The 22,964-nt window shown below is 38.0% G+C and overlaps 1 protein-coding gene across 1 annotated transcript in view; it reads right to left on the bottom strand.

Moving 5' to 3' along the window:
* LOC149776147 (disintegrin and metalloproteinase domain-containing protein unc-71-like) overlaps nt 1–22,964 on the bottom strand; it is a 290,286-nt gene that overhangs the window by 32,938 nt on the left and 234,384 nt on the right. The window contains exons 15-20 of the mRNA XM_089942442.1: nt 22,477–22,582; nt 20,202–20,273; nt 17,529–17,624; nt 12,559–12,639; nt 8,093–8,207; nt 7,476–7,587 (exon numbers count right to left, since the gene is read on the bottom strand). Of these exons, the coding sequence (XP_089798568.1) occupies nt 7,476–7,587; nt 8,093–8,207; nt 12,559–12,639; nt 17,529–17,624; nt 20,202–20,273; nt 22,477–22,582 (582 nt within the window). The remainder of the gene's footprint in view (nt 1–7,475; nt 7,588–8,092; nt 8,208–12,558; nt 12,640–17,528; nt 17,625–20,201; nt 20,274–22,476; nt 22,583–22,964) is intronic.

Raw genomic sequence — 22,964 nt, 5'->3', positions numbered from 1 at the left:
ACTAGGTCTAACAATGCTCACCTGGCCATGTAAATATTGCAAGAAATTTACAATTTTGCATAAGATTTTAAAAATTTTAAAAATAGAATGAATTTGAGAATATTAAACAGTCTTAAAATACTTTCAAATAATTACATAGCTAATTTTCCTATAATTTCAATCATATTCTTATAAATTTCCTTCAAGAATGCCACCAGTTGGAGAAGTTACTCAAAATAATGTGGAAAAGCTATGATACCAAAAATGGAAATAAGTTCCCCCACTCCCATTTACTAGTTTGGTTATTCTACATGGAAAGTGCCACAAAAATAAACTTTAAAATACAAAAAACAGAGTCCGAGTATGCTACATATGTGTCCATATGATATGGAAACCTGAAACCTGGCATCCGTCCGTCTACGAGAGACGATGGCATAGCTCCAAAGTACGCTTTTGCTTATCCTTCTTTTTAGCTCTCTTTTCAACTTGCTTTATTCTTCTCTTTTCCTCTGCATTTTGAACTCCTTGCCTGACAGCTAGACGCCAGCTGGAACGGTTGTTTGCACAGCTCTCCCAGTCGTTGACATTGATGTTTGCTGTCTTCATATCCTTCTTGCAAACATCTTTGTAGCGCAGATGTGGTCATCCAGTTGGTCATGCACCTTCTGCTAACTCCCCATATAACAGGTCCTTGGGAATGCGACCTGGGTCCATTCTCTTGACATGGCCAAGCCAGCGAAGGCGCCTCTCGCTGAGTATGGAGAACATGCTGTTCATGTTGGCGCGTTCTAGAACCTCTGTGTTGGGTACTTTGTCCTGCCACTGGATGTGCAGAATGCGCCGCAGACATCTCAGGTGGAAGCTGTTGAGTTTCCTCTTGTGTCTTGCATAGGTGGTCCATGTTTCGCTGCTGTAGAGAAGTGAGCTGAGTACGCAGGCTTGGTAGACATGCAGTTTGGTCTTCTCTGTGAGGTTTGGGGTTGTTCCAGACCCTCTGGTTAAGTCTGGCCATCACTGCTGCTGCCTTGGCAATCCTGCCGCCCACCTCAGAATCAATGGAGAGTGAGCTGGAGATGTCAGACCCGAGGTATGTGAAGTTCTCGACAACTTCCAAATTGTACCCATCGATGGAGACAGAAGGAGGGGAGTCTGTATCCTGTGCCATGACATTCGTTTTCTTCAAACTGATGGTCAGTCCAAATTCCTTACATGCATGGGAGAGGCAGCATACCAGCTGCTGAAGTCCATCTTCCGTGTGTGATGTCAAGGCTGCATCGTCGGCAAAGAGCAATTCACGGATGAGTACCTCTGTGACTTTTGTCTTAGCACGGAGACAGGCGATGTTGAACAGCTTGCCGTCAGCCCTGGTATGGATGTACACTCCCTCGCTGCAGTCCTTGAATGCGTACTGGAGAAGCATGGAGAAGAAGATGGCAAAGAGCGTCGGTGCAAGGACACAGCCTTGTTTGACTCCGCTAATGACTGGGAATGCTTCAGATGTTGCACCACTGAAGCACACTGTGCTGTGCATGTTCTTGTGGAATGACATAATGACAGCAAGCAGACGTGGGGGGCAGCCGATCTTCTGCAGGAGTCTGAAGAGTCCACTCCGACTAACCATGTCAAACGCCTTCGTCAGGTCTATGAAGGCAATGTAGAGGGGCATCCGCTGCTCGCGACACTTCTCCTGCAGCTGACGTAGTGAGAAGATCATGTCTACAGTTGACCTGCCAGCTCAAAATCCACACTGGGATTCTGGGTAGATGCAGGAGGCTAGGATCTGCAAGCGTGCCAAGGCAACACGGGCGAAGGCCTTTCCGACAATGCTGAGGAGGGAGATGCCCCGATAGTTGTTGCAGTCGCTACGGTCTCCTTTGTTTTTGTACAAAGTGACGATGTTGGCATCACGCATGTCCTGTGGGATGTATCCCTGTTCCCAGCAAAGGCAGAGGAGTGTGTGTAGGGGCTGGAGCAGTGCTGGTTTTCCGTTCTTGAGGACTTCAGGCGGAATGCCGTCGCTTCCAGGAGCCTTCCCACAGGCAAGGCAATCGATGGCTTTTCCGAGCTCTTCCAGGGTGGGCTGTGTGTCTAGCTCCTCCATGACAGGCAGGTCTGGAATGGCGTCAAGGCAGTTCCAGTGACATTGTTTTGGGTTGCATATAGCTCAAGATAGTGCTCAACCTATCGCTGCAGTTGTTTCCCCTGGTCTGTGATGACTTTGCCCGTCTTGGACTTGAGGGGGGCAGTCTTGTAGCTGGGGGGGCCTGTCGCCTTTTTGATACCCTTATACATTCCTCTTGTATCCCCGGTGTCAGCAGCTGTCTGTATACTGTTGCAAAGGTTCAGCCAGTAGGTGTTGGCACAGCGGCGGGTGGTCTTCTGGGCATCATTCCTTGCAATCCTGAGGGCTTGTAGTGTTCTGGGGCAAGGTGCAGCCTTGTATGCCAGGAGGGCTTTCCTCTTTGCCTCAGTCACGGGCTCCGTCTCCTCCCAGTTTGCATCATACCAGTCGACATTCTTTCGCTCCCTCTTCCAGTAAGCTGTGATGGCTGAATTGTACACAGAGTCACGGATATGGGACCACTTGGAATCAATGGTGTCATCAGGTGTCACTTTGGTGAGGGCTTCCTTCAGTTTGCTGATGAACTGCTGTGTTTTCTCTGGGTTGCTTGCACAGCAGGTGTTGATGCGTGGGTGACCCTTCTTCTTGGCGTGGTGCAGCTTCTTGGGCAATATTCGCACCTTGCTGGCCACGAGGGAATGGTCCGTGTCACAATCGGCACTGTGGTAGCTGCGGGTAAGGAGGACACTGGCCAGTTCTGCACGCCTGGTCATGACGAGGTCTAGCTGGTGCCAATGGCGTGAACGTGGGTGTCTCCAAGATACCTGGTGGATATCCTTGCATTTGAAGAAAGTGTTGGTCACACATAGGCTGTGGGAGCAGCACATCTCCAGCAGTCGCTGACCATTCTCGATGATCTTGCCCCTTCCGTAAAAGCCGAGACAGATGGACCAGGCCTCATGGTCAGCTCCCACTCTAGCATTGAAGTCTCCTAGTAAGTAAAGGCTTTCATTGTTGGGGATACTGGATATTGCCTGATCCAGAGCCTCATAAAACTTGTATTTCTCCTTGTAGATGGAGTAGAGGGTTGGGGCGTACACACTGAAGATGTTGACCGGGCCTAAGGATGTTGACAGCTGGAGGGCAAGGATTCTCTCAGTACCTGATGATGGAGGTTCAATGAAGGCGATTAGCGTGTTCTTGACGGCAAAGCCTACACCATGCTGCCTAGGTTCATCCAAAGGCTTCCCCTGCCAAAAGAATGTGTAATTGGCTTCCCTGATGGTGCCGCTGTCAGCCAGTCAGGTCTCCTGGAGGCAGGCAATGTCGATGTTCAGTCGGGAGAGTTCTCTGTCAATGACGGCAGTCTTCCGTGCATCGTCGATCTGCTGTAGGTCAGTGGTCAATCCAGGACACATGGTCCTGATGTTCCAGGTTGCAAAACGAAGAGTTGGAGTCTTTTTATTTCTTCTTTTAGTCTTTCCTGGTGCAGAGTTTTGTGGCCCACTTGTCGAGATGGTTCTCTAAGCTCCACGCACCCAGTGAAGCAGGCAGGCCATGGCGGGCAGCACCTTACTGACTGGGGTCTGCCCAGCTTGAAGCGGGCGGTAGCTGTCCAGTGAGACCTGATGATCTCTCCCACCGTCAGAAGTAACCCCTGGCGCCAAGCTCTACGCCAATTGAGCTTTGACTTAGAACCGGTAAACTGCTACTTCTCGTGTTGTGCTGATGCCGTACAACAACGCTGGAGTGTCCTCTCCAGTGGAGCTATGAAGCCTGGGCAGGGTGGTATGGAGAATCAGCTGTTGCCCATGCAGCAGATCCCCCCTCTCCATGCAGCTGGTGTGCCCAAGGGAACAACAAATGCCGATACAGCTTGGCACCAACGGCGTCGCAGGAGTTGCCGGAATGACGTTGAAGTCAATGTCATACCGCCTTAGGGACTCCATCTCCGGATTTTCTGTCGGGGTTTACTCTGTTAGCCTTTCCCATGAGTGGGTATAGCCACAAGGCAGCAGAGGTTTGGAATCGGAGTTTTCCTTCTCCTAGATGAGCTACCATCCAAGATTTACGAGTCCCATCTACCCGAAGCAACTGGTTTTAAGACGCCAGTGGGCCGCCTTCACCCCTTCTCCTGTTAGTAGAAAACATGGTCTGCCGGGCTTCAAATCTAAGCCACTCACGAAGGCCAGGAGCTGGATTTTAGTTGACAGAGGCAGTAAGAGACGCAGGCCGTATGGGGCATTTTGGAGGATTGGGGCGCTTGTCTCCCACTCCCACCCCGGGCAATGTCAACCTTAGACCACTAACATGATACAACTAATCGACAAAGTTCTGAGTCAAATGGATGCCACAACACAATAAAGTTTTGCCATAAAAGGAAGACAATCAAATTTGTCTAGGCCTTCTTATTATATCATAGCAAATTTGGTTTTAATCCATGAAGTCCTTAGAAAGATACTGATTCAAAACTGTACGGTAAAGAGCTCAAGCATTAAGGGGCCATAACTCTGAAAAATTTGGCAAGGAAATGACGAAACTTTATCCTAATGTAAAGCCTCATTACAAAAATCAGTCCCAAAGTTCTTCAACCATTATTGATAAAAAATATTGAAAGGTCGAGTTCTCAAACAAGGGGCATAACTCCATAAAATTTTACACAAACATCCAGTCCCAAATGGCGAATAATGAACACATTCTAGGTCATTTTAATGTGAAGCCTTGCACTAGAATTGGTTTTAATATATTTAGTCTTTCAAATGTTACTGAGTGGAAACTGTAGGGCAAAGTATGAAGTCACACTGGGACTATTGTTCCATAAAAGTTTGCCGAAAATGGTGAAAATAAAATCTGACCCAAGTCTTTTTAATATCAAGCCCCATGCTAACTCTGGTTTCAATTCATCAAGTTCTTTAAACATTGAGCACAAACAGAATTTGTGACAGATATAAAATAATGGGATAGGATGGGATGGGATGAAATGGATGGCCCTTGGTAATACTATAAACCACTGCAAAAATATAACTTTTATTGTCCATTTAAAAGGGGATTTTCATTTAAAGGAAACATATAACTTAAAGTCCAATGTTTATTTGAAAACTATGGGTCAGTTAAAATGTGTAAAGTATAGCATACATTTTATCAAATATACACATACAGTAGAGGTCCATTTATCTGAATTTCATGGAAGACACAAATTTAGTTACGATATGGAGTTGTTTGAATATATTATGCAAGAGAAATCAGTGTAAGAAAATTTGGGGACATGGGCTCAGTTTTGGATCATGAGGCTGATCAGATATAGTGCTCAATTACCTTTCTGACTTTAGTAGTAATGGGGAGGGAGACCCATCTGTCATAGTAGTAATGGGGAGGGAGACCCATCTGTCATAGTAGTAATTGGGAGGGAGACCCATCTGTCAAAGTAGTAATGGGGAGGGAGACCCATCCATCAAGTTTTGTGTCCATTTCAAAATTTAGTTTGCCAGGATCCAATAATCTGTTTACCTTTGACATTGAGATAAAAAAAATATGGCATTGAGTGGGGAAACGATGGTAGAAGATGACAAAAAGTGAAAATTTTAGTCAAGACAAATTAATTAATTATAAAAAAAGCATAAAATTACTTTTAATAGGATTGATATTTCTGACAGAAACATCAACAGTCATTATCTACTTCAACCTCAACCTGCCAGTAAAAATCACAATCTGATGGTGTCAAACTTTCTACACACTGCCTAGTCTGAATTTCACTGACAAATGGCCTTAAATTTCATTTTCTCATTATGATAATTTGTATTTTAATAAAATCTATACCGTACCTGTGTATATTATGTATTGATTTTAATATGAAACTGTATTTGTCTCCATATGTGTTTATTTTGTATGAATTTTAATACAAAACTGTATTTGCCTCAATAACTGCATTTCTCCAGATTTGTACCATTAGCTTAGGTTCAATGAAAAGGTCATCTATTAAACTAGCTAGGTAAAGGCTGCATACTGGACTAATTACATGTAAAGATGGTGGCTTAAGACAGGAAATGGCAGTCCTACAACATAAAAGGGGTTATTCTGTAAACAAAATTTATATGCCAAATATTTTTAGCATACATTGGTGTGTTAATTATAAAGTGTTTATAAAAAAAATTTGGTTGACACATTATGATCCTAAGTTTGTCAGAGTGTAACCAGCTGATGATTCTCACTAGCCAATTATTTTAGTGGCAAGTTGATGAAATGGGATATTTGAACTTCACACAAATTTTAGCGGCAAGTTGATGAAATGGGACATTCGAACTTCACACAAATTTTAGTGGCAAGTTGATGAAATGGGATATTTGAACTTCACACAAATTTTAGTGGCAAGATGATGCAATGGGATATTTGGACTTCACATAAATTCTGGTGGTAAGTTGATGAAATGTGATATTTGAACTTCACATAAATTTTGGTGGTAAGTTGGTGAAATGTGATATTCAGGCTTCACATACATTTTGGTGGCAAACTGATGCAATGGGGTATTCAACTTCACATAAATTTAAGTGGCAAGTTGACGAAATGCGATATTCAGACTTCAAATAAATTTATGTGGCAAATTGATGCAATAGGATATTCAGACTTCACATAAATTTAAGTGGCAAATTGATGCAATGGGATATTTGGACTTCACATAAATTTAAGTGGCAAGTTGATGCAATGGGATATTTGGACTTCACATAAATTTAAGTGGCAAGTTGATGCAATGGGATATTTGGACTTCACATAAATTTAAGTGGCAAGTTGATGCAATGGGATATTTGGACTTCACATGAATTTAGGTGGCAAATTGATGCAATGGGATATTCGGACTTCACATAAATTTAAGTGGCAAACTGATGCAATGGGATATTCGGACTTCACATAAAGCAGAGGTGGGCAAACTTTCCAGTGCAAGTGCCGCATACACAAATTTACACCCTGTCACGGCCCACATAGTTCATTAAGTAAAATAATTAATATTTGAAACAGCAAAAACAATAGGTTTTTCTAAATAACATCTTATTAATTTTCAGTTGTTAATATGTTGTTACTATTTGAAAACTTAAACTTCAAAAGAAGCACATTTATTTGATAAACAGAGTAACATAAACAGAGTCAGTGCGAATGATGACTTGTTCCTAGGTCGCATGAAAACCCTTGGCGGGCTGCATGAAAGCCCTTGGCGGGCCGCATGCTTCCCATAGGCTGTAGTTTGCCCACCCCTGACATAAAGGGTCTGCTACTGAATATGAACAGAAACAGGCTAAACAAACAAAACTCTTTCAAGTCAAAGAACATTAATTTGAAATATTTACATGACTATACAGGCTAAATAAACATAACTATTTCAAGTCAAAGAACATTAAATTGAATTATTTACATGAAGATACTGGCAAACAATATCACAACTTACTCGGGTAAGCATTTGGCCATGAATCCAGTGTTGTTGTCTCGTCCACAATGGCCATTAAAATTCCCCGTCGGATTGAACCTTTCAAAACACTGGACATCAGCACCCTTCCCCTCTGCAGAATCACAAGTGAAGATTAGAAAATCATACAGAAATTTCATAATTATCCAAGCAATTTGTGATCATTTTGTCTTTTATTTTTACAAATTTTACGAACAAGAATGGCAAAAAAATTAAGAAATTAATTATTCAAAATCATTTTGAAAGCTAACCCAACATATTTAATGTGATAAAATGTTTTGATTAGAATCTAATTAAAATACTAGAAAATGCACACAAAAAAGGACTGGTTAAAATTGCTTTTCTAATCCTCAATCGAAGATCATCTAACATTGGTCAAGTTTGTAGTGTATTACTCTTATCTGGACATTTAAGAGGAAAAGAGAAATTATTTATAAATACATTGCTTGGCACTTACTGAACTCATTTCCAACCAAGTCAAATGGATCAAAGTAAGATACTAAAATGATGTGTAGTGAAAAACCTGACAATCTAAGCATTTTGAAACTGTGCATGTACAAAAAGCAAAAGTTGGCAAATGGCCGAAGAACTACACATACCTTCACCCCAAATTGCCTGGCACTGTTGATCTAGAGTGGGGCATATACCACCCAGACAGTATCCAGTGTAATTACCACAGGGGTGTCCATCTTGTGCATAGTTGTTTATAGGACACTGCAATCACACATACAAAAAGCATACAAAGATGAACGCAATTCAACTGAAAATGTCAGAAAGTTTGATAACTCTGCCAGTGATTTAAAGAAAGTTTGGTAACTCTGCCAGTGATTTAAAGAAAGGTTGATAACTCTGCCAGTGATTTAAAGAAAGTTTGATAACTTTGCCAGTGATTTAAAGAAAGTTTGATAACTCTGCCAGTGATTTAAAGAAAGTTTGATAACTTTGCCAGTGATTTAAAGAAAGCTTGATAACTTTGCCAGTGATTTAAAGAAAGTTTGATAACTCTGCCAGTGATTTAAAGATTTTACCTGCAAGCTGTCAGAGTGTTTGATAACTCTGCCAGTGATTTAAAGATTTTACCTGCAAGCTGTCAGAGTGTTTGATAACTCTGCCAGTGATTTAAAGATTTTACCTGCAAGCTGTCAGAAAGTTTGATAAATCTGCCAGTGATTTAAAGATTTGACCTGCAAGCTGTCAGAATATTAGGTTGCTTACTGTAAAATTTACCAACAACATTTGTCATAAAGTACAAATTAGGTGAAAATGGGTTATATTTTACCAATGGTCAAAATTAAGCAAACGTGTGACAAGATTTTAATGGGCACTAGGGGTTCTTGTGTATAAAACAATTACATTAAATACATCTCAAGCCTGATAAATGTAAATCACTTAGAAGCAGATCATTTATAAAAAGAAATTAAATTTTGTGATCTAAGATTCAAATATAGATAAGCAATTGCCTCATAATGTGGATATGCTTATGTATGTTTGATCTGATTTGTTTGTTGGCTTTTCTCAATGATTATATATTATGTATATCTGTATTTTGTAACTGACCTTAGTCCAAAAATCAAGTTAATGGTCTACTTGAGCAGTGAAATTTATTTTGTAAACAACACATGGCTATCAGTTCTGTGTGATTAGAGATTAAATATTCAGATCATTACTAATGTAGGTAAACATGTTTACTTCGATCTGAATGTAGGATATTAGTTTTTCACCTGGAAATTTGTAAACTTCTTGACAACTTTGAATGCTTTTGATGTAACTAACCTGCATCCTTGCTCTGTTATTGTTTCTTAGCTATTTATATCAATGTTGTTTGCCTGAAAAATTACTCAATCTTACTATAACATATGAAGTGGAATCATTCTTTTTGTTGTCTTCAGTTTATAGTTTGTGTGGAGTATTTATCTAAATTATTCACTTGAAGTATGAAGAGTTCATTAATACTTCTAGGACTAAATCATTAATTTGGAATTATAGTGAATTCAGTAGAAGGCAGTTTTGATAATATTATTGTGTTACATGCAGAGACTGCAAACACATTGCCACATTCCAGGCCATTGGCACATTTTAAACCTCAGGCACATCAGCACATTCAATACTGGAATTTATTTGGTACACTACTGGAATTTAATTGGAATTCAATACATCTGGACTTGTGATAGAACTTTTAGGACTATTTGGGATTTAATCAAGGTATATATTTAGCAAGAAAAGGCATGGAAGAAGGAAAAAAAAACTTGAACACTGAGGTTAATCTATAGTGTGGATGGACAGATGGACCTGAATACACATGTCAATGTGATCACAATATTGTGGATGGACAGATGGATCTGTATACATATGTCAATGGAATCACAATATTGTGTGGATGGTCAGATAGACCTGTATACATATGTCAAAGTGATCACAAATGTTGTGTGGATGGACAGATGGGCCTGTATACATATGTCAAAGTGATCACAATGTTATGGATGGACAGATGGACCTGTATATATATGTCAAAGTGATCACAATGTTGTGTGGATAGACAGATGGACCTGTATACATATGTCAAAGTGATCACAAATGTTGTGTGGATGGACAGATGGACCTGTATACATATGTCAAAGTGATCACAATGTTATGGATGGACAGATGGACCTGTATATATATGTCAAAGTGATCACAATGTTGTGTGGATAGACAGATGGACCTGTATACATATGTCAAAGGGATCACAATGTTATGGATGGACAGATGGACCTGTATACATATGTCAAAGGGATCACAATATTGCATGGATGGACAGATGGACCTGTATATGTTGTGAATGGACAGATGGACCTGTATACAAATTTCAAAGTGATCATAATGTTGTGTGGATGGACAGATGGACCTATATACATATGTCAAAGTGATCACAATGTTATGGATGGACAGATGGGCCTCTATACATATGTCAAAGGGCTCACAATGTTATGGATGGACAGATGGACCTGTATACATTAGTCAAAGTGATCACAATGTTGTGAATGGACAGATGGACCTGTATACATATGACAAAGGGCTCACAATGTTGCGTGGATAGACAGATGGACCTGTATACATATGTCAAAGTGATCACAATGTTGTGAATGGACAGATGGACCTGTATACAAATTTCAAAGTGATCACAATGTTGTGTGGATGGACAGATGGACCTATATACATATGTCAAAGTGATCACAATATTGCGTGGATGGACAGATGGACCTATATACATATGTCAAAGGGATCACAATATTGTGTGGATAGACAGATGGACCTGTATACATATGTCACAGTGATCACAATGTTGTGTGGATGGACAGATGGACCTGTATACATATGTCAAAGGGATCACAATGTTATGGATGGACAGATGGACCTGTATACATATGTCAAAGTGATCACAATGTTATGGATGGACAGATGGACCTCTATACATATGTCAAAGGGCTCACAATGTTATGGATGGACAGATGGACCTGTATACATTAGTCAAAGTGATCACAATGTTGTGAATGGACAGATGGACCTGTATACAAATGTCAAAGTGATCACAATGTTGTGTGGATGGACAGATGGACCTGTATACATATGTCAAAGGGATCACAATGTTATGGATGGACAGATGGACCTCTATACATATGTCAAAGGGATCACAATATTGCGTGGATGGACAGATGGACCTGTATACATATGACAAAGGGCTCACAATGTTCTGTGGATGGACAGATGAACCCGTATATATGTCAATCTGTTGTGTGGATGGACCGATGGACCTGTATACATATGTCAATGGGATCACAATGTTGTGTGGATGGACAGATGGACCTGTATACACGTGTCAATGGGACCAAAATGTTGTGTGGATGGACAGATGGACCTGTATACATATGTCAAAGTGATCACAATGTTATGGATGGACAGATGGACCTGTATACATATGTCAATGGGATCACAATGTTGTGTGGATGGACAGATGGACCTGTATACACGTGTCAATGGGACCAAAATGTTGTGTGGATGGACAGATGAATGTGTATACATATGTCAAAGTGATCAAAATGTTGTGTGGATGGATAGATGGACCTGTATACATTATGTCAAAGTGATCACAATGTTGTGGATGCCAGATTGTTGTTGTTGTTGTAGGGTTTAACGCCATTTTTCAGCACACGATAGGCTATACATGGCGGCCAGTATTAATGGTGGAGGAAGAACCCAGGAAAACCCTGGAAAGAACAACCGACCCACGAGAAGCTACTGGCAAGCTTTCTCACATACCCACATTGGCTGAATCCAAGACTTGAACCCACACAGACAGAGGTGAGACGGCAGTGATCCGTAACGGAGAGCACTTTAGACCACTTGGCCCCATGGGGCCCCAGATGGACAGTTGTTGTTGTTGTTGTTGTAGTGTTTAACGCCATTTTTCAGCGCACGATAGGCTATACATGGCGGCCAGTATTAATGGTGGAGGAAGAACCCGGGAAAACCCGGAAAGAACCACCGACCCACGAGAAGCTACTGGCAAGCTTTCTCACATACCGACATTGGCTGAATCCGAGACTCGAACCCACACAGGCAGAGGTGAGATGGCAGTGATCCGTAACGGAGAGCGCTTTAGACCACTCGGCCACTCGGGGCCCCCAGATGGACAGATGGATCTGTATACAAATGTCAATCTGTTGTGTGGGTGGACAGATGAACCTGTATTCATATGTCAAATTGATCACAATATTGTGCTTCCACCTAAATAGGCTAAAGAAAAATGGAAACACAAAAGCAGGAGGAGATAACTCAACATATATGATTGCACACTGTAACTGAAAAGCTGTAGTTAATTAATGCACTAAGTTGACCTTTAATGTTTGGCTTATTCAATACAACTCTATACTATCCATCTCTTCCTCTTCATGCCATGTATATAGTCGATCTAGACTTTAAAACAATGCACACATCTGTAAACCTTTGCATACCATACAGGGCCTGCCATATTCTATGTAAAACATAACCCCATTATCAGCAAGAAATAAAATCTTTCAAGGATTACCTCAGAGTCCTTTCCTGTACAAAACTCTGGCACATCACACTCAGTGGACTGGGATCTGCATATGTAGTCTGATGATAGATACTGCAAAATAGAGTCTGATTAATAATGAAGGTCTTACATAAAGCAATAATATTTTTGCTAGTTGTTTTTAATATGATCGATTTTATGTATCATAATTTGGGCATATTTACTTGAAACTTTTCAATATTTTCTCTTTAACATGAGATTTTCAAAACATTTCTTACTTATTCATTGACAACTGTAGAATGAAATTTCATCAAAGATTCTTATGCAAAACTGCAACTTTTGGCTAATATCTTGATTTGTGAGTGTTCTTCATGTGTGAGCAGTAACTCTTTACTTTCTTAAAATGTCTGAAAATGATTACCTACGTATCGGGTAATCCTGTACTTTCTTTAAAGGTGTGAAAACAGGTGTCTATACATGTTGTAATCCTGTACTTTCTTTAAAGGTGTGAAAACAGGTGTATATAAATGTTGTAATCCTGTACTTTCTTTAAAGGTGTGAAAACAGGTGTCTATACATGTTGTAATCCTGTACTTTCTTTAATGGTGTGAAAACAAGTGCCTATACATGTTGTAATCCTGTACTTTCTTTAAAGGTGTGAAAACAGGTGTCTATACATGTTGTAATCCTGTACTTTCTTTAAAGGTGTGAAAACAGGTGCCTATACATGTTGTAATTCTGTACTTTCTTTCAAGGTGTGAAAACAGGTGTCTATACATGTTGTAATCCTGTACTTTCTTTAAAGGTGTGAAAACAGGCGCCTATACATGTTGTAATCCTGTACTTTCTTTAAAGGTCTGAAAACAGGTGCCTATACATGTTGTAATTCTGTACTTTCTTTAAAGGTGGGAAAACAGGTGTCTATAAATGTTGTAATCCTGTACCTTCTTTAAAGGTGTGAAAACAGGTGTCTATAAATGTTGTAATCCTGTACCTTCTTTAAAGGTGTGAAAACAGGTGTCTATACATGTTGTAATTCTGTACTTTCTTTAAAGGTGTGAAAACAGGTGTCTATACATGTTGTAATTCTGTACTTTCTTTAAAGGTGTGAAAACAGGCGCCTACACATGTTGTAATCCTGTACTTTCTTTAAAGGTCTGAAAACAGGTGCCTATACATGTTGTAATTCTGTACTTTCTTTAAAGGTGGGAAAACAGGTGTCTATAAATGTTGTAATCCTGTACCTTCTTTAAAGGTGTGAAAACAGGTGTCTATACATGTTGTAATCCTGTACTTTCTTTAAAGGTGTGAAAACAGGTGTCTATACATGTTGTAATTCTGTACTTTCTTTAAAGGTCTGAAAACAGGTGTCTATACATGTTGTAATCCTGTACTTTCTTTAAAGGTGTGAAAACAGGTGCCTATACATGTTGTAGTCCTGTACTTTCTTTAAAGGTGTGAAAACAGGTGTCTATACATGTTGTAATTCTGTACTTTCTTTAAAGGTGTGAAAACAGGTGCCTATACGTGTTGTAGTCCTGTACTTTCTTTAAAGGTGTGAAAACAGGTGTCTATAAATGTTGTAATCCTGTACCTTCTTTAAAGGTGTGAAAACAGGTGCATATACATGTTGTAATCCTGTACTTTCTTTAAAGGTGTGAAAACAGGTGCCTATATATGTTGTAATTCTGTACTTTCTATAAAGGTGTGAAAACAGGTGCCTATATATGTTGTAATCCTGTACTATATTTAAAATGTTGTAATCCTGTACTTTCTTTAAAGGTGTGAAAACAGGTGCCTATATAAGTTGTAATCCTGTACTATCTTTAAAGGTGTGAAAACAGGTGTCTATATATGTTGTAATTCTGTACTTTCTTTCAAGGAATGAAAGCAAGAGTAGTAGCATTACAGCAGTTTGAGATTTCTGTTAACATTTACTCAGATCATTACCAGCATGTGACCTATAACTGAATTCATAGATTTCTCATATAAATGAATATACAATGTCAAGAATTATGAATTTTAATTGATTTAATTATGACAAATTGTAAGGTGTCTATTTATTTGTGACATGTTCCACTCAGTCATATCAGATTTTACATTGGTTGTCTTTTTTTTCATATCTATCCAGGCTTGTTCATTTTCCCAAGGTGTAGCTGTGATGCACTGATGACAAGTCACACCTTCAGATGATCTGACTTGCAAAATATGCCTTGACTTATAGGAGGGTCAAAGAGAAATTGGCTTTTTGTAGACCCCAAAAGGGGTGTGTCTACTTATAGTTGGATCAACTTATACACGAGTATAAATGGCAACTCCTTCTATACTCCCACAACTTTACCCAGTAGCAAACACATATACAAATACCCGTGGGTGACAAAACATGAGGTCTGAAGTGGAGTTGATGTGGTGAATCCCAGCTGCACCCAGACCTTTCCCCACTAATAATTTTTTTAATACACATGCTTGTATCTGCGATTGTAACCCAAGCAAAGTTTCCATGTGGTTACCCAGTCAAGTCAATACAGCCACTGTGAGGTCACAAACAGCTCAATGTTCCAACAAAAGCCTGTAAATCAGTTTGTTTTGGATTGCTAGTACCCACAGTTCCATATCTGTGAACAAAGCCGTTGGTGGTCTTCCATTTTGAACAACACCATTTCAAACTCTGCCATCCTAATTGTTTTATCTTCTATGATCTCTGAGTCCAGCTTGGCAACTATGCTGAGACTACTTTGTGGCACTGTGGGAAGTCATGAATAGACATGTATTCAGTCATGTAAACTTAGCAAAATTATTTTTCCAGCACTGACAGTGACAGCTCTGACAGCAAATCTGACTGGTATCGCAATGATGGTTGCTATAGTTACAATTCAATCAATGTCAAAATCAATGGTGGTCCCAGCTGTCACATGCATTTGTAGTTTGAAAATAAAACAGTTTTCTTGGTGATTTCATCCTGCAGCTCTTGTTCCACTCTATTTTTCAAATCAGTAATTTTAAGGGTCCATCACAGTTTTCTATTAATGTGTGATTGCAAAGTATAATCGGTCAACAGACTGTCCCTCCCTGTTCGAGTGAAACATGTACAAGCACTTCAAAGCAAGCATTGTTTTTTTACTGGTACAACTGCCATACAGTCACAGAAAATGTCTTCCAGAGTAATATTCAGATTTCTGGTGAATTTGCATGTGGGACAAGAGACATATTGAAAATTATGCAACATCCATGAAAAAAATAGGATGTTATTAAAAAGGCATTACAAACCACCTCTTTTTTATGATCATTGCTAGCTGCTAAAGTTACTTTTGTTTTCAGAGTCCATTATGCCATCAGCCTCTCTCTTTGATTTGTCCAGATGCTATAATGATCACATGTTATCTTTCTTGGGGCATCTGTATGTAATTTTTTCTAAACAGCCTTACTTTAAAAAGAAAGCCTATATGTGTTCTGCTTAGCCAGAATATCCTTGACATGCTGCCCTCGATGCTGTCATCTGTGCCACCAAACTTGAACCTAACTGGTTTTTCTTACAACCAATTAGTGCATGCACTGTTTATCAGTCTTCATTATTAAACGCAGTGAAACATGTTTCTCTCAATTTCTTAAGAATAGATGACTTAGAATTATGCAAGTATCCAACAATCTACAAGAGTTATTCAAAACATTTTGTACTGAAGCAAATTTGACATGCAGACCTCCGCACATGCTTGTCCACACTAAAATTTCCATGACATGACCTATACAATTCCTTTAACTTGTCCCAGACTTCTGACTAAGCACTTATACTGTTCCTGCATTATCATAAAATTACCTAACTTTTCCCTGATCTGTGGGATCCCTGGAATTTTGTATAAGATTGAAATTTTAAACAAAAAGTGAAGTTTGACATCTGACATATGGCATCATTTGATATTTAAGAAGAATTCATGAAAGCTTATGTTGGCATGCATCAGTTTAAGTATGAAATGTGTATCAGATGGTTTGGATTTATTTTTCAGCACATGATAGGCTATACATGGCAGCCAGTAAAACAGGCTGAGGAAAAATCTAGAAAAATGCCCAGGAAGAACCAATGACCCACAGGAAGCTACTGGCAAACTTATCACATACCCATGATGGACAAGCCTGAGACTCAAACCCATGCAGACATTGGTGTCATGTTAGTGATCTGTAAAAGGCAAGCACCTTAGACCACTTGGCCATCCAGGGCCCTATCACCAGATGATGTGGGCTTCAAATGCTCCACTTTAGCAAGCAGAATTGAAAATTTTAGATGATATTATATATGTCTATAAAGATCTAATATTTAGATGATATTACAGATGTCTATGAAGATCTAATATTTAGATGATATTACAGATGAATATGAAGATCTAATATTTAGATGATATTATAGATGTATATCCAGTGAGATTTTCTTTAAAAATGTTACCCAGAGAAAGACAAAAACACTGTCCACAGAAAGGCAAATAAAAAACATTGTCCAGAGAAAAGCAAATAAAAAATGTGTCCAGAAAAAGACAAATAAAAATGCTTTCCAGAGAAAGGGAAGCAAAAATGCTGTCCAGAAAAGGTAAATAAAATGTTGTCCAGAGTTAGGCAAATAATAATGTGTGGAGAAAGGCAAATGAAAAACTGTTGTCCAGAGAAAGGAAAATTAAAGTACTGAATCTCCCCATAAGTGATGATTGGGGAAAATTCTTCAATCAGAGCTGATGACAAAACAACCTTATTAGGTCTGTTTTTAAGCATTTGGCTTCTTTGTCAGCTGGATTTCAATGAGTGCAAAATAAATTTGACTTAAAACATGATGAATCCATCAACTACACTGATACAAAACTAAGGGTGGAGGTGGGTGGGGTACACTAGACATGAAAAAAGTCAGAATATTGGCAGTTTTCAATGAAAAGATGGAATTTCAAGCATATGATATAAAATAGAAGAAACGAAACCTTACAATAAAAAAAAACTGTGGAGTGTAACCTTAAAGGAATACTTACTGTACAGTTATGACAGCAGGTTCCTGTTCTACACTGGGCCCAGTACTTCAGAAGGCATGTCTGTGGGTCGCAGCATGGATCGATCTCTCTACATTCCTTAAACAAAAAATGATAAAGAAACTACAAATGTTTCCATGGAATACAAATGCCCCACTAGATTTACCAAAGTGCAAAACCGTAACCAGATGTGTTGACAGACATATGGACAGACATTAAGTGGATATGTCAGTAAAGATGAGTCGCAATTACAAATACAGTCATTCTTACATGTGCAATTGTGGTAATATCAATGAAACAAAATTGGATTTCATCCTGCATTGAAGCCCTAGTGTGTTGTTATACTCAAGCTTCTACCAGGGCCACACCTAAACAAACATGACTGTTGAGTGATATATTTACTGGCTGAGAATTGGTGATTTGATAAGGTATATGTTAGGTTGGAGAATAAGTAATTTAATGTCAAAGAAATAAGACAGGCATATTTATTCTTTGCTTATATCATTCTAAAATGATGTGAAAATTGGTTTTCAAGTATTGGATTTTCTAAAGATCATCTCCTCTGTTTAAAAGATGACCAATCAGTTATAGCAAATGAATCATGCCACATTTATCCGATGTGTCTGTTGAAAGGATCACCAATCAGTTATAGTAAATGATTCAAGCCACACTTATTCAATGTGTCTATTGAAAGGATCACCAATCAGTTACAGTAAATGATTCATGCCACACTTATCCGATGTGTCTGTTGAAAGGATCACCAATCAGTTATAGTAAATGATTCATGCCACGTTTATCTGATGGTGGAAAAAATACTATTACTACCCACAAAACAGCAACAATAATAGAGAATAACCTTAAATACCTAACAATACTGCTTAACAATATTTGCAACAATAGCAACAGCAAATAATCAGAAAACAGGGACTTTTGTATCATAAACATAGTTTTTACCCATAACACTATTGCTATCACATACACATAAAAAAATAGCAAGACTGCAACAATAACAATAATAGCAATAGATGTAGAGGTGATTTTTTGGATAAGAACATTTTCAAATTCTTAATATGAAAAAGATGAAAACTTAACAAACAATAAATATATATTACTGTCAAATAAGCAGCAAGACACAAAAAAACTTTAATAAATAAATATTTGGCCAATGGAATATGGATTCTTAGTTTAAAAGAATAAATCTTCTCATAATCTCAATTTAACTGTGGTCGACTTGGATCTGGGCAAGTGTATTAGACTTTCATCTGAAGATGATGGATCTGGATGTAAAGGCACTGGAAGTACTTGCATAAAGTGAAGCCCAAAGACAACAGCAAACATTGGGTAAGGAATATATCTGATGGTACATGAACAAAATAACATAGCACATTTCCAATCCATATTAAATTACATCATTTCCAATCCATACTAAATTAATACATTTCCAATCAATATTAAATTAATACATTTCCAATAAATATTAAATTTGCATATTTCTAATCCCTACTAATCCAGCACTTTGTCAATGTATACTAAATTAGCACATTTCCAATCTCAACTAAATTAGCACATTTTCAATATATACTAAATCCACACATGTCCAAACCATATTAAATTAGCACATGTCCAATCCCTACTAAATTAGCACATCTCCAATCCCTACTGAATTAGCACATATTCAATCAGTACTAAATCAGCACATGTCCAATTCATACTGAATTAGCCCATGTCCAATCCCTACTAAACTAGCACATGTCCAATCCCTACTAAATTAGCACATGTCCAATCCCTATTAAATTAGCACATGTTCAATCCATATTAAATTAGCACATATTCAATCCATACTAAATCAGCAGATGTCCAATTCATACTAAATTAGCACATGTCCAATCCCTACTAAATTAGCACATGTTCAATCCATACTGAATTAGCACATTTCCAATCCATAATCTTTGTTTTTAAGTTTTTCTCCATCTTCACAATCTCTCAATATTTGAAATACCACATGAATCTCTCAATTCGAAGATGGCATTTGTATGGAAGTGGACTTGTTAGCTATACTACAACATGGATCCAAAATTTGATCGGAGATTTTTGTGTGTGTTTTTTTTAAATACTAAAGTCATTTCCATTTTTGTAATTTTAAAAAAATCATATTTCCATATTTGCACTCATTTTCCATACAAAAAAGAGAAAAACTGTATGGGTATCCAGCTCTGTTAACCTTTTGTTGTAAAGTGTGGTACTAATAGAAATGCATAAAACCATCGAGCTTAATGAGCAATGCTTAAGAAATAAACACAATAAAATTAAGCAAACTCAGTGAAGTGTGATATGTGGTTGCAGTGACCTACTTTTGTGATAAGGCTGTAGTATTCAAGATCTATGCACTCACTGCACCAATTATTCCTGGTAAAATTATAATGTACACTGGCTGCAAGAAGCTTATGTTTCAATAAGGTAAATGCAAAACAGTTTCCAAAAACATACAAATAATGTGCATGTATGTAAAAGATCAGCTTCCTTGTTTCCTTTCCAATCAGTACATGCCAAGAAAACCACTCCAAACCATTACCCAGCATAATGGGGATAGTATACTTCACACTGACAAGCTAATGAAATGGATCATCCATAAAAGCAGATGACCGTTAATTGTCAAAATAAGTATATTAAACTGACCTCTTCAGATCCACAGTCGCATTCCTCCCCTCTTTCTACGTGTCGATTTCCACAATTCTGGGGAAAGGTCGGCTTGAAGAATAAAAATAGAAAAGATAGAAAACTCTGATCTTACAATCTGGTTTTTATTCTTCTGCTTTTGTCTTTGTACATTGCAAAACACCTGCTTTTTAATGTTCTTTCTTTATAGTGTTATTAATTGGGCATTATAAAAATGAACCATTGTATGATTCATGTAGCAATTTGTTAATGGAACATTTCTTTCTTTATTTACCATATTTAATACCTGCTCTGTTTCCATAGTGATGTTCATTGGCAGCAATAAAAGTGGCATGTTCATGATTCATGCAGTCTTTTATGAACTCTTTACCTCACAACATATGTTACTGTGTAAGATGTCGATATATATGTGCCAAAATCACAGACTATGATGTGCTATTACTTTAATGTGCTATATAAATGCTTATAGGTCTGCCTGTAACATTTTAAGAACTGTTACAAAGTTAACATACATTTTAACCATTTTTGCAGGTTGTACATATTTGTTATCTGAAGAGAGATTTAAGAGTAAAATCTGATCTTCATGGTTATATAATAATTTTTGACCAAGGAATTTCATACACCATCAAGTCAGTGAAACTGTGTGATCAATCATTTGTTTTGTGGATTTATTGCCACTTTTCAGTACATAATAGACTACACATGGCTGCCAGTACATTCTGTGGAGGAAAAATCTGGGAAAATCCCCAGGAAGAGCCACTGATGTATGGGAAACTAGTGGTATGCTTTCCCATATACACATGTTGGCCAAGCGGAGACTCGAACCCATGTAGACAGAGTTAAGATGTGAGTGATATGTAAAGGCAAGTTTCTTTAACTGTTCAGCCACCCAAACCACAGCTGACCCTTCTCAACCTTTAAATCTACACCTGTATCAATAAATCATTCAAATTTAATAAATTATCAAAATCAGTGTTGACTACAACAATATCGGAGCCTATATCTGACTTAATGAAGCTTTCACAGTCATAATTCTAATCTGACAAACTCAAGAAAGTACTAAATGTTGTTCACAGCCACCATTCTGGATAAGGGAGAATCTGACCCAGTTACTTTAAATAGCAGATTACAACTCTATCATAAACAGCAATCACAAGATGTGATGCTATTGTCATTTGTTTTCAATGCCTGTAGTTTCAAATAGGGGGGCTTTCCCTGAAGGTGGAAACATGAAAACTAGCTAAAATTTGCTTGTGTTTTACTGTAGGTGTTGAAACACACCGTATGCAATTTTACACAAGCACCCAAATGCACTTGCATGCAAATCGGACTAAGGCTTAAAAAAATGCTCCTGTAGGTGTGCAGTAGAAACATCCAAAAGCACTTATGTGTGGTAAAGGGTTAATAGGAGAATATATTTCTTTCTCTACCATATTCAACACACTGTGTCCCCACTTTATTATGCCATTTGTGAATGGCCTTGTTATAAATAATAATAATAATAATAATGAGGACTTTGCATAGCGCCTAGTCTTTAGAAGCTCTAAGCGCTTTACAACTTTAGACAACACCTATAAGATAAGAAACATAATAATAATATTACAAAAACAAACAACATGAAATTAGAAAAACATTAAAAAAGTTAAAAACATGCTGAGAATATTTCAGGTAGGAAACAGGAAACATTATTAGGTCTTTAAGTTTGTTCTTGCTGTCGAAATAAGTGAGTTTTGAGAGCCCTCTTGAATGTGTCTTTGTCAGGGAGCCTTACATAGAAGGATGTTCTAACTTGGCTGTGTCATAATGCAGTGCATAAAAAACACAAAAACAGGGTTATGTTATAACTAGCTCTCATTAGCCAAGAACAAAAATGAAGTGTAATAAATTAAAAAGTAATGGAAAAAAATTAAACCGAAAGCAATTAAATGGGATTAATGATGATAACTATATTATGAGGGGAGCAGTACAATGAACTTTATTGTGAGGGAGACATGCACATAGGTAGGTAAATAAAGAAAATTTGTTAACTTGTTAACTAATTTTTTTAATAATCAGATCTTAATGATAAATTCATTTGTTAAGGGCAACAAGTAATGTATTTCAACATTTCATATGTTATGACAGACCTGGAAAATGTATTTCTTCTAATTTCATTACAACATGAAAGGATGAAAACCTGAAACTTGATGTTTTTAATTTTCAGTCAAATACTAAATGTTTATCAGAGATTGTAAAATATGGATATTTTTTAATGTGACAGGTTCACCAATCTCACCTGTGGGTAATCAGTTAGACAGGCTGCTATTCCTACACTAAAGGCAGTGTCCCAGTCTTTGTAGCTGCATGTTGAGAACATTCGTGAATGTATCTCTGATGAAGCCCTAAAAGCAAAAAAACAAAAGCAAATATACCACAATAGTTTGCCATTGGAAATAATAAAGCTTTTTTCAGGACATGAAAAAGGTCTAAAAAAATGAATTACTTTGAAATTTATTTCCGAATAGCATAAATCCAGAATTAAATTTCTACAGTACTGTCAATTCAGGAACAGAATTGGGTCAGAACAGGTCTCAATGTATCTAATATTTGAAGCAGATAAAGTGGCTTTGTATATCAGGATTCCCTAAAATGTAAAGCCTCACATACCTAAGGCCTTGAGGTCCTGTAGGAGTGAAGGCCAACATATCAAAGGTATAGCTTCAAGAGTGGTAACAAGGTCAGCTAATCAAATGCAAGATCACCTCTTCAAAATGTATGGAGCCC

This window comes from Sinohyriopsis cumingii, chromosome 18, assembly GCF_028554795.1.
Source record: "Sinohyriopsis cumingii isolate HCF-2022 chromosome 18, ASM2855479v2, whole genome shotgun sequence".
Lineage (NCBI taxonomy): Eukaryota > Metazoa > Mollusca > Bivalvia > Unionida > Unionidae > Sinohyriopsis > Sinohyriopsis cumingii.
Note: the sequence above shows the minus strand (reverse complement) of the source record. Positions and strands in the feature narration are given on the sequence as shown.